General features: G+C 37.0%; 2 protein-coding genes across 7 annotated transcripts in view; one reads left to right on the forward strand and one right to left on the reverse strand.

Moving 5' to 3' along the window:
• The window catches only part of LOC106882826 (serine/threonine-protein kinase SMG1), a 197,669-nt gene extending 188,080 nt beyond the window's left edge, over window positions 1-9,589 (forward strand). For all 3 annotated transcript variants that reach the window (XM_052969574.1, XM_052969573.1, XM_052969575.1), the window contains 4 exons: window positions 614-733; window positions 1,570-1,626; window positions 5,291-5,397; window positions 8,563-9,589. In XM_052969574.1, coding sequence (XP_052825534.1) covers window positions 614-733; window positions 1,570-1,626; window positions 5,291-5,397; window positions 8,563-8,640 — 362 coding nt within the window. In that variant the 3' untranslated portion in view covers window positions 8,641-9,589. The remainder of the gene's footprint in view (window positions 1-613; window positions 734-1,569; window positions 1,627-5,290; window positions 5,398-8,562) is intronic.
• A 167-nt stretch (window positions 9,590-9,756) lies between these two features.
• LOC106881268 (heterogeneous nuclear ribonucleoprotein D-like-A) overlaps window positions 9,757-11,794 on the reverse strand; it is a 29,740-nt gene continuing 27,702 nt past the window's right edge. For all 4 annotated transcript variants that reach the window (XM_052969579.1, XM_052969580.1, XM_052969578.1 and 1 more), the window contains one exon: window positions 9,757-9,906. Coding sequence is in view for 1 of the 4 variants with exons in the window: in XM_052969580.1 (XP_052825540.1) it covers window positions 9,875-9,906 (32 nt within the window). In the remaining 3 variants the exon portion in view is untranslated. The remainder of the gene's footprint in view (window positions 9,907-11,794) is intronic.

Consider the following 11,794-nt stretch of genomic DNA (forward strand, 5'->3'; position numbering starts at 1 on the left):
GTGAGAAGACCCGGCAAGCCAAGTAAAATCGTTGCCAGTACCGCCTGACTGGCTTCCGTAGGATTTTCGAGCGAGATCGTTGCCAGTGCCCCTGGACTGGCTTGTGCGGGTGGCACATAAAAGACACCATTTCGAGCGTGGCCGTTGCCAGTATCGCCTGACTGGCCTTCGTGCAAGTGACACGTAAAAGCACCTACTACACTCTCTGAGTGGTTGGCGTTAGGAAGGGCATCCAGCTGTAGAAACTCTGCCAAATTTAGATTGGAGCCTGGTGTTGCCATCCGGTTTCACCAGTCCTCAGTCAAGTCATCCAACCCATGCTAGCATGGAAAGCGGACGTTAAACGATGATGATGATGTTATCATGTTACCAATACTGATTCCAGTCAAACAATGCTCCTTTTGTCTGTCACATGTTAACCTAACTTCAATGCCAATCAAACAACCATTATTTGTCCGATACACATGCATACCTTATGCTTCTCTTCTTTTTTTTTTTCTCTTTCACTTTCCTCATCCCCCTCTCTATCTCATTTACTTTCCTTCTTTTTTACTCCTTGCATTAACCCCCTGCCACCCACCAGGCCACTAATCACACCTATTTTATGTTTCAGCCCTGAAGAAACCATTGGACAAAGAGCCTTGTCTGCTGAAAAAGATGACCCCTCTTGGGAGAGAGTTGTTTACTGGAACTCCTCCAGGTACTCCTCAATCAGGAGTAGCAATTAAATCAAGTAGAATACATTTTATTTATTCTTTTCTTTTCTTCATTTATTTGGATGTGACTAAAACAGATAATGGTTGAAGTGAGGTAGAGATGGTTGGGGATAAAGGTGGTGTAGAATTGGTGGCAGTGAAGTGGAGGAGGTTGTGGTGTAGAGATGGTGGCAGTGAAGTGGAGGAGGTTGTGGTGTAGAGATGGTGGGGGTAAGCTTGTATAGTAAACTCAGTCAAGTGTAAACAATGTCCAGTCATACAGTCCATCTGGCTACATGTCACTATTACAGCCACATTGTAAAATTTGGTTGCATTTACATGTCACATGGTCTGACAAGGACTCGGGCACAAATGGATGGTTAAGAAGTTTGCTTTGCAATTTTGAAGTCACAGGTTCAATCCCAGTGCAAGCATTTGGGAAAAGTGTTACCATCCATAGTGTTAGATAGACTCAAGCTTCATTGGTGAAAATGGGCTGATGTAAATTTTGTGGAAATTTGTAGGATTTGTACCTGTAATTCAAAATTGTCAGCCTTAGCGTAGACCATCATGTACATTTTACTGGAGGATTATGTTAAGGATAGAGATAACTGAAATGCACAGCCACTTACATTATGATGTAATTACTAAACAGTTTCATTGTTTAATAATTAAAATACTCATTGTTGGAACTGGCAAATAATCTAATTAGGTTTACTTTACTAATGACTAATCATTGTCCTAAGTATAATAATGGATTGATCACTGTCCTGAATATGAATGGCCACTGTCCTAAATATAAACTCATTGGATAAGTTGAAATTAATTAGTGATTCATTTGTTCATCTGTGAAAATTTGTTTTTATTCTTTTAGATATTGGCAGTGTCAAAAAAATAGAAAAAGTGTCCAGGGATCCACGTACTGGTAAAGGTAGGTTTTACTTCAATGTTTGTCTCAAAGTAGCATAAGCAGTTATTTGTTGGTGTCACATCAATCAACTCCACTTTAACATCATTATGTTTGATGAACAAACCATGTGATTAACATTTCTTGCTCTTATCCATTTTAAGAAATTATTTGTTTTTTTTAAGGTCTGAGACTTTACAATGTATAACATGTGGTCTTTATTTTTAACATGGTAAAAAGTTTGTAAAAAGTAGATTTGGCTGCAATATTGGCCAGAGGTTCAGTTTCTGTTTGAAAAGTATTTGTACAAAGAAAACTTTATGCTAAAACACACCCTTGGTCATCACATACCCCTTACTTTGATTCCAGCCAAACAACTTGTTTTTATCTTTCACACACACACACCTTCCTTCTTTCTCTATCTTTTCTACTCCTCCCTTAATTCTGCCACTGTTAACTTCCAGATAGTCATGAAGACTCATAGACAATGTGCTGTGCTCTTTAGCAAGAGTTGTTTTTTTTCTTTTATGGTAATTACCTCAGTTTGCCTGACTGACTACAAGTGCTACTCTCATGCAAGGAGTAATCTAAGAAAGGAAGTGCATCCAGCATTGCCTCTGTAATAATTTCTATGAAAATATTTAAGCTATCAGTTGTTGGGCAATGTCTTCTGTTAGCCTTTCTGTCTGTCTATCTCATCCAAGTCTTAACCTACAAGTGTCTCCCTCACATTTTCTTGCTATTCATATTATGGTTCTCTCCCAGAGACTCCACATCAAATATTACATGCAGCCTTTCATCTGAACGCCCACCACCCATGTGATCCTACAATACCCCAACTTCTTATCAATGTTTCACTTTTATCATATCAATTTCATTCACCTTTTCCATTGTTTAAATCATATTGGATCCCCTGTTTCCAGTAATGCTTTGATGCTATGAAAGTGAGTATTTGCAATTGACATGGTCAAAATGCATCAGGCAATTTTTGCTAGCCACTGCTGGGACGATTTTGTGTCACTTTTTAATACGTATTGCATTTGTTTAGTGCATCATCATCTGCATCATCATCATCATTTAACGTCTGTTTTCCATGCTGGCATGGGTCGGACAGTTTGACAGCAGCTGGCCTGGCAGAAGACTGCACCTGTTTTGGCATGGTTTTTATAGCTGGATGCTCTTCCAAATACCAACTACCTTACAGAGAGGACTTATCCTTTCAGGATAAATAAAATAAAGAAAATTAAGTACTGGGGTCAATATAACTGACTGTTCCCCTCCTGCCAAATTAATGGTCCTGAAATTATATTAGAAACGTTTATCTTGAACAAAACATGTAGAAAAAGACATAGATTTCAGAAACAGTGTTATATCTATAAGAAATTTTATTTTGGATAAAAACTGCAATATCGATACACAGATCATCATCATCATCATCATTTAAGCAGCCATTTTCAATTCTGGCATGGTTTAGACAGTTTGACTAGAACTGGTAAGCCAGAGAGCTGTACCAGGCTCCACTCTATTTTGGCTTGATTCCTACAGCTGGATGCCCTTCTTAATGCCAACCATGCCATAGAATGTATCAGGTGCCTTTTACGTGTCACCACTACAGGTACCTTTTAGTTGTCACTGACATGGATGCCTTTCACAGGTGACTAGCACTGGCCGTGACTGCGATTTCACTTAGCTTGACACATCTTTTCAAACACAGCAAATCACCAAAAAGCTCTGTCACTTATCATTGGATGAGTATCTAGCTACGAGGTTTATCTGTTTGCTGGGTGTCAAAAGAAATTTCTAGAGCAGAGCCCACCCCCCACCCCCACCCCCATTGCTTGTGCAGTCACTGCATTATGGATTACACTACACATCACCTGCTACACCCTCACATTAAATTAGATTTGGTAGATCTATTTCCATTATTTTATGGTTGTTTTTTTATATCTTGCCACATGCTGTTGTCCCATATCATCTTCATAAGATTTAATCTTCTGCAATCAGTTTTCACTTCTTCCCATACCCTCTCCTATTTGGATTACCCACACTTTAACACAACTGTCATCCTCTTATTTCCAGTTTTTTTTCTATCAGCTCACTTGTGTTCTGTCATTCATGTCCACTAATATCAGACATCTAACAGAGCATGCATACCTTATCTCTTTATAGCATTTTCATGTCCTCCACATTCAGTGCTGATATGTTGTTACTATGCAATGTTGCACTTCTTACATAATCTTTCCGTCTCTTAAGAGAATTCTTACCAGCAGAGATAATAGTTCTCATGAATTTTTTCCATCCTGTTCTTACTTTGGCTATAATTGTTTTGGAACACCCCCAAGCACAGCTAATTAGATTGCTTAGTTGACAGAACTTATCAAGGGAATATTTAAAATAATTCATGTTACAGGAGCTATAGCTGCATAAAGAGCATATCTGCTGTTTATGCAATATCTCTGTCAGCCAGCTTGTTTTCCCACTGCATCTCTTGTGCACCCACACATTGGCAATATCCTGACATACCTACATATTCCTTTCCTGCATATTGAGCAGGATCACTCTCCAAAAGGTAATAGTCGTGTCTTATTTCCTTCTATGTTTGAAATTTCTCTAACTTTTTGGCCAATTCAACTGCAAGAACTAAGACATCAGTATAGAGTTCTCATGGACAGCCAGTCTTAAACTTTTGTTATACTCTGGAGACCTATAACAAACAGGAGGGAGTTGAGAAACAAGCTCTGGTGAGCTTCCCTGCAGTCTGAATTTGTTCAACTTGTTACCAGTTCTCACCTTGCTGACAGCATTTTATTTCATGGCTTGCATTGTTCTCATAAACCATTCATCTACACTAAGTTTTCTCATGAACCACTAGATTACAGAGTGGTATTCTGTCAAAGAATTTCAGTCTTGCACATTAAGAACTAGAAAGAGGGCATTTGCAGTAACTTGTCCTAGCACAAACCCAAACTGCATCTCATCTAAACTGATTTTCTTAATTAGTTGCATTAGTTCACTGTCTCTGGAGTTGCCATCTTTCAAAAGCATCTCTTTTTCTCTTGTTGAGGATGATACTGCCACACCAATCACTGGGATGACCCTTTCCTCTATTACCTGATTCACTCTATGTAAATGACTGGCAAATTCTACTTCCTTGGATATTTTCAGTGTCTCAGTGATCATCCCTAATGGATCAGCTAGTCTCTCTGTCAGGTCTACTTAGAACAGTTCCTCTTTCCCATACATTCTTTTTGTTCCACAACCTCTTAGCAATTCCAGGCCTTTATTTTTTGTGTCAGTAAGGATGTATAAGCTGTTATTATTACATATACAGTACCACTAAGGCATTTTGATTCATAGTAGCACAACCATTTGAAATGTGGAACACTTTTCCCCTTCTCTAGTGGTTTCTTAATATTCTTCCTTGCTTCCTACTTTGTCCCATTCTTTTCAGAGGTCTTTCTTTTAATACAGTGTATATATATATATATATATATATATATGTGTGTGTGTGTGTGAAGAAATAACAAATTAAATGAACAAATTGAAATTTTCACTGTAAAATTACATTAGATATTACAAGAGTAGCAAGTGGTAAATGTGATAATGTATGTAAAGTTTTATCTCTGTCAATATATATTTTCATATATATACCCACACACTCATGCAACATTTACCTTTATCTTTCTAGCAATCCAAGAACGCAATTCCTACGCTGTAAGCGTATGGCGGAGAGTGAAAATGAAGCTGGATGGACGTGATCCTGATGCTAATAAACGTCTGACTGCTCAGGAACAGGTAACAATAGCTTACTCAAAGTTATAGTTTCTAAGATTTAAAAGAAACTGTTTAAAGAAGGCAGTTGTGTGTAACTGTGACTGATTAAACTGTACAGTAGAGAGATGTGCATGGGTAGTAAAGGAAGGTAGATGGGTTGTAGACCAATTTAAGGTTAAAACAGGGTCTGGGTTTAAATTTGGTAAAATAATAAGTACCTGATGGAAGTAGAACCCAGACTGCCTGGTAAGCAACCCAGTTTATTTATCTATTATACTGCATGTTCTTTGATTATTCCTTCCAATATATCTTTGTTGTTTGACATATGTCAAACTACCCTCACCCCCACTCCACACACTTGACATTCATCACAAATTTGTTTCCTTTTGGTATAATTTTGCTCTGTTCTGCCTGGCCTAAATCATCTCTCATTGACTATGAAAACAGGCCAAGATCCTTAAAGAATAGTTATCAAGATCTTTGTTGTTGCTTAGTAGTGATCGAGCAGGCTTACAATCAAAGGCATACCAGCCATGACCTTTCCATTTTATTTTTCAGGAACAGTAAGGGTGCATGCTTGGCTGTGTTTAAGAAATTTGCTTCCCCAACCACATGGTTTCAGGTTCAGTCTCACTGCTTGGCACTTTACGCAAGTGTCTTCTATAGTTTCAGGTCAACTAAAGCCTTGAGAGTGGATTTGGTTGACAGAATATGAAAGAAACCTGTCGTGTGTGTGTGTGTGTGTGTTAGTTGCAAATGAGTCACTGTCATACAAGTGATATCTTACATTTCTAATATTCCATGAAAACATGTCTGGCCATGGGGAAATACCACCATACTTGGCAACAGGAAGAACATCCAGCCTTAGAATTCCATCTGACCCATGCAAGCATGGAAAAATAGGCATTAAAACAATGACAATGATGGTTACATATGAGACTACTTTCTGTCCTCCTGCTTTTAAGGTAGAAGAATGTGATTCAGTGAGATTTCCAACAAGTTGAACAACCACCTAGAAGCTTTCTTAGTTTATCAATGGTCTTAGTTTCCTGAAATGTGTAAGGACATAAGGACAAGTCAACCTGGTAGAACCAATTTATTCCTAGATTAGTAACTGTTCAAATTCCTGGACTATAAAGAACAAAAGAATCATAGATTTAACATGTCTAATCCTTTAGCATTCAGATTATTCTATCAAACTTGATACTTATTTGTTCCTAATGTCAACCACTTTCCAGCATATACTGGGTGCTTCTTTTTCATGTCAAAGGCACTTGTGTGAGATTGCCTTCAAGAGGTGGCTTTGTTAGAAGAGCAGGATTAAAAGTATCTAAGGAGCCAGAGCAGAAGAGGTTTCTGGCTGTAGAGGGTCCACATAGCTAATCACAATTTAGAAGAGAGTGGGAGATGATCAATGTTGGAGCTGGGAAGAAGTAAAAAGTGTCAATGAGGTATTTTGTGTGGACCCTCGAGGTATAAGGTAAGTAGGAAATGTAGAGAGTCCTTTCTGATAAATGTGACCTCATGCTACTGTTAGAAACCATTGTTGTACAAGGCAGAAACAGTAAAGCAATGAAATGAACTAAATGCCAATATTTTATCTTATTCCTTTCTGCATCTTGCTAAGTTTGAGCTCATTTCTACTTATTTTGTTGAACCGACTAGTTTTATGGCAATGTAGACATACAGTTGTGATTTGTGCTAAAATATTTGAAAAACATTTTGCTTATTTACATTCCTTAAAAAAAAAAACACTTCAATCTTATCAGGTTATAACAGTGGTTCTCAACCAGGGTTCATTTAAGATTTTGTTGTTAAAATTTTATGTACAATAAATTGGTTATACTTCTACAATACACAAAATAGTTTAACAATTTTTTATGCAATAATTATAAAAATAGGGTTTTTTAAACATCGAATGGCTAGGGGTTCAATATAGTAAAATAGAAATCAAAGGATTCCATAGGTAAAAAAAAAATGATTGAGGTAAAACGTACTACAAATGAATTGCCAATTGTCTAAATGTATGAATGCCTATTATAAGATAAATGTATGAATGAGGACAGTTGCATCATCAAGAAGTGCCAATCTCTAATTGTAGAGGGGAGATGAAGTGGTAAGAAAGGATCTACAAACATTGGGACTCAGAGATGACTGGACCAAGACTCCTGGCTGTGCTTGAAAAAAACATGTCAAGCTAAGTAAAAGTGTGGTTGCCCTTGCAACCCTCTCCAGCTGAACATCCCTATCTTGTGGGCCCGTAAGTGCTGGTGCTGCATAAAATGCACCCAGTACTCTGTAAAATGGTTGGTGTTGGGAAGAGCATCCAGCCTTGGAAACTATGCCAAAACACTCCTTCAGCTCCTGTCAAACTGTCCAACCCATGCCAGCATGGAAAACAGGCAATAAATGATGTAGAATTGACAACCTTACGTTAATAACAGAAAGGAATTGAAATCATTGTAAACTTGATTTATATAAAATTACCTTCTTTCCCAGCGTATCAAAATTATTTTAGTCAAGTCTATTCTTTAAACTTGGTTGGAGTTGCAGGAAAGGCTAGATAATAGGGGAGCACAATGTGATGTACATGTCTCAAAGTTGGTTCCCACAAAGAATCAAAAGTACCTTACTATTTGGAAATGCAATTAAATTAGCTTTTCATTAACTATACCTTGTAGTGCTCCAACTTAATGGCTGACAATAATTGAAATAAGTTATAATGCCTCATCCCACCAAACAAGAGATTTTTAAATTAGGTTGGATGAAGGCAATTCATTGGTATAGAAGTGGCATTTTGTAGCCTCCAGTCAACCAAAGCCTTGTGACTGGATTTGACAGATGGAAAGTGAAATAGCCTATTGTGTTTATATGTATTTATTATATTCACAAATGTCACAATCATGCTAAAGCTTTCACTTCTAATATCCTGTGAAAACAGATTTAATCAAAGGAAAATATTACCTTAGAAACAGGTGAGGGTTGGCAACAAGGGCATCTAACTGTAGGAAATCTGCCTCAATAAATTTTGTCTAACTTATGCAGCCATGGAAAAGTGGATGTTAAAATTATTATGATTGAAAATATTTGTTGTGAATATAACCAGAGTGCTTTTAAAAGCATAAATTATTTGGCAATGATTTAACTGTAAGGTTGGTGATTCTTATGAACTCATTATCATTACAGGTGGATTTTGTTCTGAAGGAAGCAACCAATTTGGACAACTTAGCTGTCTTATATGAAGGCTGGACACCCTGGGTTTGAACTTGGAACTTCACGCATTGCCTCTATTTGATTTCAACTCATCGAAGCAGTATCCTCAAGTGTCCTGAATCCCACCGCATCAGTGTACTGCCGTAACAGTGTGACTTCCACTGTAAGCATCAGCAGAGTACCTACCAACACCACGTGTGTGTATGTGTGTCTGAGAGTGTGTGCAAAGTACGTACCACTGAATGCAGAAGCGGCATTGGGTTTAAGAGAGACACTACTCCCTCTGATGAAGAAAGATTATGCTAATGCATGACAGCTATAGACTCACCAAATTGGTCTATGGCCTTCTTGTGATGCTGCATGCCCTATTACGAAGTCTCATCACGTGTAACCATCAGAAATAGAAAAATATAAAACAAAAATGGCAAGAGCAAACCCATCCCAAGAAAGCAGGCCCGGCCGAAGGGCCTCTTAATATAAAGTCATTTGCTTTTGAGTAATGAAGCTGATCAACATGCTAAATTTGTGAGGAGTACCTAGCCCAACTAGTACTACACCTCAAAAAAGCTACTAGCAGCTAAGTGCTGCATATCTATGAAGACTAAATAAATAAATAAAAAACTTTAAATCTATGAATTTGAAGACCTTAGAAATTTTCAGTACAGTTTGCACATATTTTAGATTTTACTTTCTTTCCTCCTGCTAGTTTCACTGTTAACCATGATCCCTTACATTTCCTTTAAGCAGGTGTCAGCCTGCCTCTTCACTCTTAGTGCTTCTTCTGTAAAGAGAGGCATAGAATGTTTGGTTTGGAAATCTCCGAACAGTTTTATATCTTACATTTTACTTGATTTTCTTCAACCCACCAACAGTTTTAGTGGGCATTTTACTTACTTTTATCAATATTTGCCTAAACTTCCACACATTGCTGTTTCTTTTTTTTTTTAACACTCACTTTGTAACTTTAGTTATTGAGCCAATAAAAATTTTAATAAAATTACAGGTTTTTATTCTATTAAAATGATTTCCAGCTAGATTTCTTGAACATAATTGGAATTTAAAAAACACAAAATACCCCTTAAATAAATCTGTCAGAATATGCGAGGGGTTAGAAACCATATCCAGGCCTCAACGTGCAAAGAGAAAGAAGTGAAAAAAAAAACTGAGTTCTGTAAAACATTTTTATTATGAGAAGCAGTAGTGTTGCTGCAGAATAAAGTCCAGCCGGAAATGGGAAGTGATTACTACTTCATGATGATCTGATGTTGGATGACTGTACATAGACTTAAGGTTTCGTCAGGGTGCTATGACTCCAATCTGGAAGAAAAAAATTACAAGAAACAAGATTAAATAGGGAAAAGAACCAAGCAAAGCACTAATTTTTTAATCTCTCACACTCTTAAATGTTTGTAAAAATTTAACTTGCATTTAAAATTAATTTAAGCATTTAACATGAAGAAAAAAATTCACTTTTTTTTTGGATGAGGCACTAACAGAAAGGAATGTATATGAACCCTAGTATGTTACTGGTACATAATATATTGACCCACACCACCTGCTAGAATTTTAAAAACTTAGTGCCTTAGTGTTGAAAGTATAAAATCCAGTTCTATCTCAGCCATGACCACCAGTCTTAACATCATTTCATATTTAATATGTTGGTGGGTGGAGACTGAAGATTGGACAGGTATTCAACAATGTTCAGAATTAATAGAAACCACCCATGTGTCTGAAACAAACTTCCAAACAAATGGAATTGCTGAATTTGTACAGACAGTTAGTTGAGTGTCTAGGCAGGGACAAGAATTTGCAACAGCATTACTTCACATTCACACAGCATCATGTGTGTCTGTAACAGCACAAAGAGCTAACCATTTGGTGCAGTTGATTTGGAGCCAAACAAAGAAGAAAAAGCAAATACAAAGAAAGTCATTGTAGTGGGAAAGGGGTTTTTTTATGTTTTAGAAAGGGAGGGGATAAATGCATTTAAGCAATGAAAGTTAAAGAAAAACTGAAAAGCCAACCAAATTTCACTTTTAAGTTAAAATGTATAAAAAAAATAAATTTCAAGTTGTGCCAGGCCCACATTAGGTTTCTGACACTGGCACTGGAAACAACACCCAGGCATGCCAGCAGCAGCAGCAGAATTACACAATACCAACTGTCTTGGGGGCTCAGAAGTCAACTGTGCCGCAAACCCCTGTTTACTACATTTTGTTTTCATTTGTCCCACAACTATCCAATTCAAAACAGGAGGAAAAGAATAGAGCAGCACTGAGTGGAAGATGGAGAGATAGAAGAAATGGAAAAAGTTACAATATAGATATATATTTTCAATTTCAAGCCTGTAACCTAAGCTAGATGCCAAGACAAGGAGGGCTGTAGACAATAGGACAAAAAGGAAGTTATTTCCTTCTTTCAACAAAATAAGAGGGGGGGAAAAAAAAAAAAACAAACTGGTGGATAGAAGAGGAAACTCATGCAAATTTTCCCCAGGTTAAAAATGTGTTAGGTAATAGGTAAAATACACATGATCCACTACACAATTTAATATGACCCCAGTCTTGAAGAGCCATTCCAGAGACGAGAACTGAGGGGGAAAAGAATTGGAAAGTAAAAAAAAAAAAAGACAAAAGGAGTCAAGAAATGGCCAAAAACAATATTCATTATTCAAGACATACACAGACACACAAGACATACATATAAAACTAAATGAGTTTCTGTTATTTAATAAACTAACCTACTCACTGAAGTAGAAATAAGTGGCTGTGTATATACCACAGACACACATACCCTTCAAGTAGTTCTCAGACTGGGTGAAAAAGTTTGGACCTTTAAATCAAAGATGCAATCCATCCAAAGGTACAGTCTACCCAATTTCATTCACAAGGTAGGTCATCAAAGGCGTAAGTAATATAGGCCCAAAATGCCTTGCAGTGGAATCAAACAAGGAACCTGCTGATTTCAGGACTTATTAAAAATTAAAAATTCAGTCATGTGTCCACACATGATTCATTGAAAGGGCATAAATGAATACAGCTTGCTACCATCCATATGGCAGGAGCTGCCACAATCAAGTAGAAGAAAACGACAGACTGTCTTCATGATTTTGTACATACGTATATATATATATGTACATAAATATATATGTACATAAATATATATATATATCTATACACAAAAATATATATATATATCTATACAC

This window comes from Octopus bimaculoides, chromosome 7 (genome assembly GCF_001194135.2).
Source record: "Octopus bimaculoides isolate UCB-OBI-ISO-001 chromosome 7, ASM119413v2, whole genome shotgun sequence".
Classification (NCBI taxonomy): Eukaryota; Metazoa; Mollusca; class Cephalopoda; order Octopoda; family Octopodidae; genus Octopus; species Octopus bimaculoides.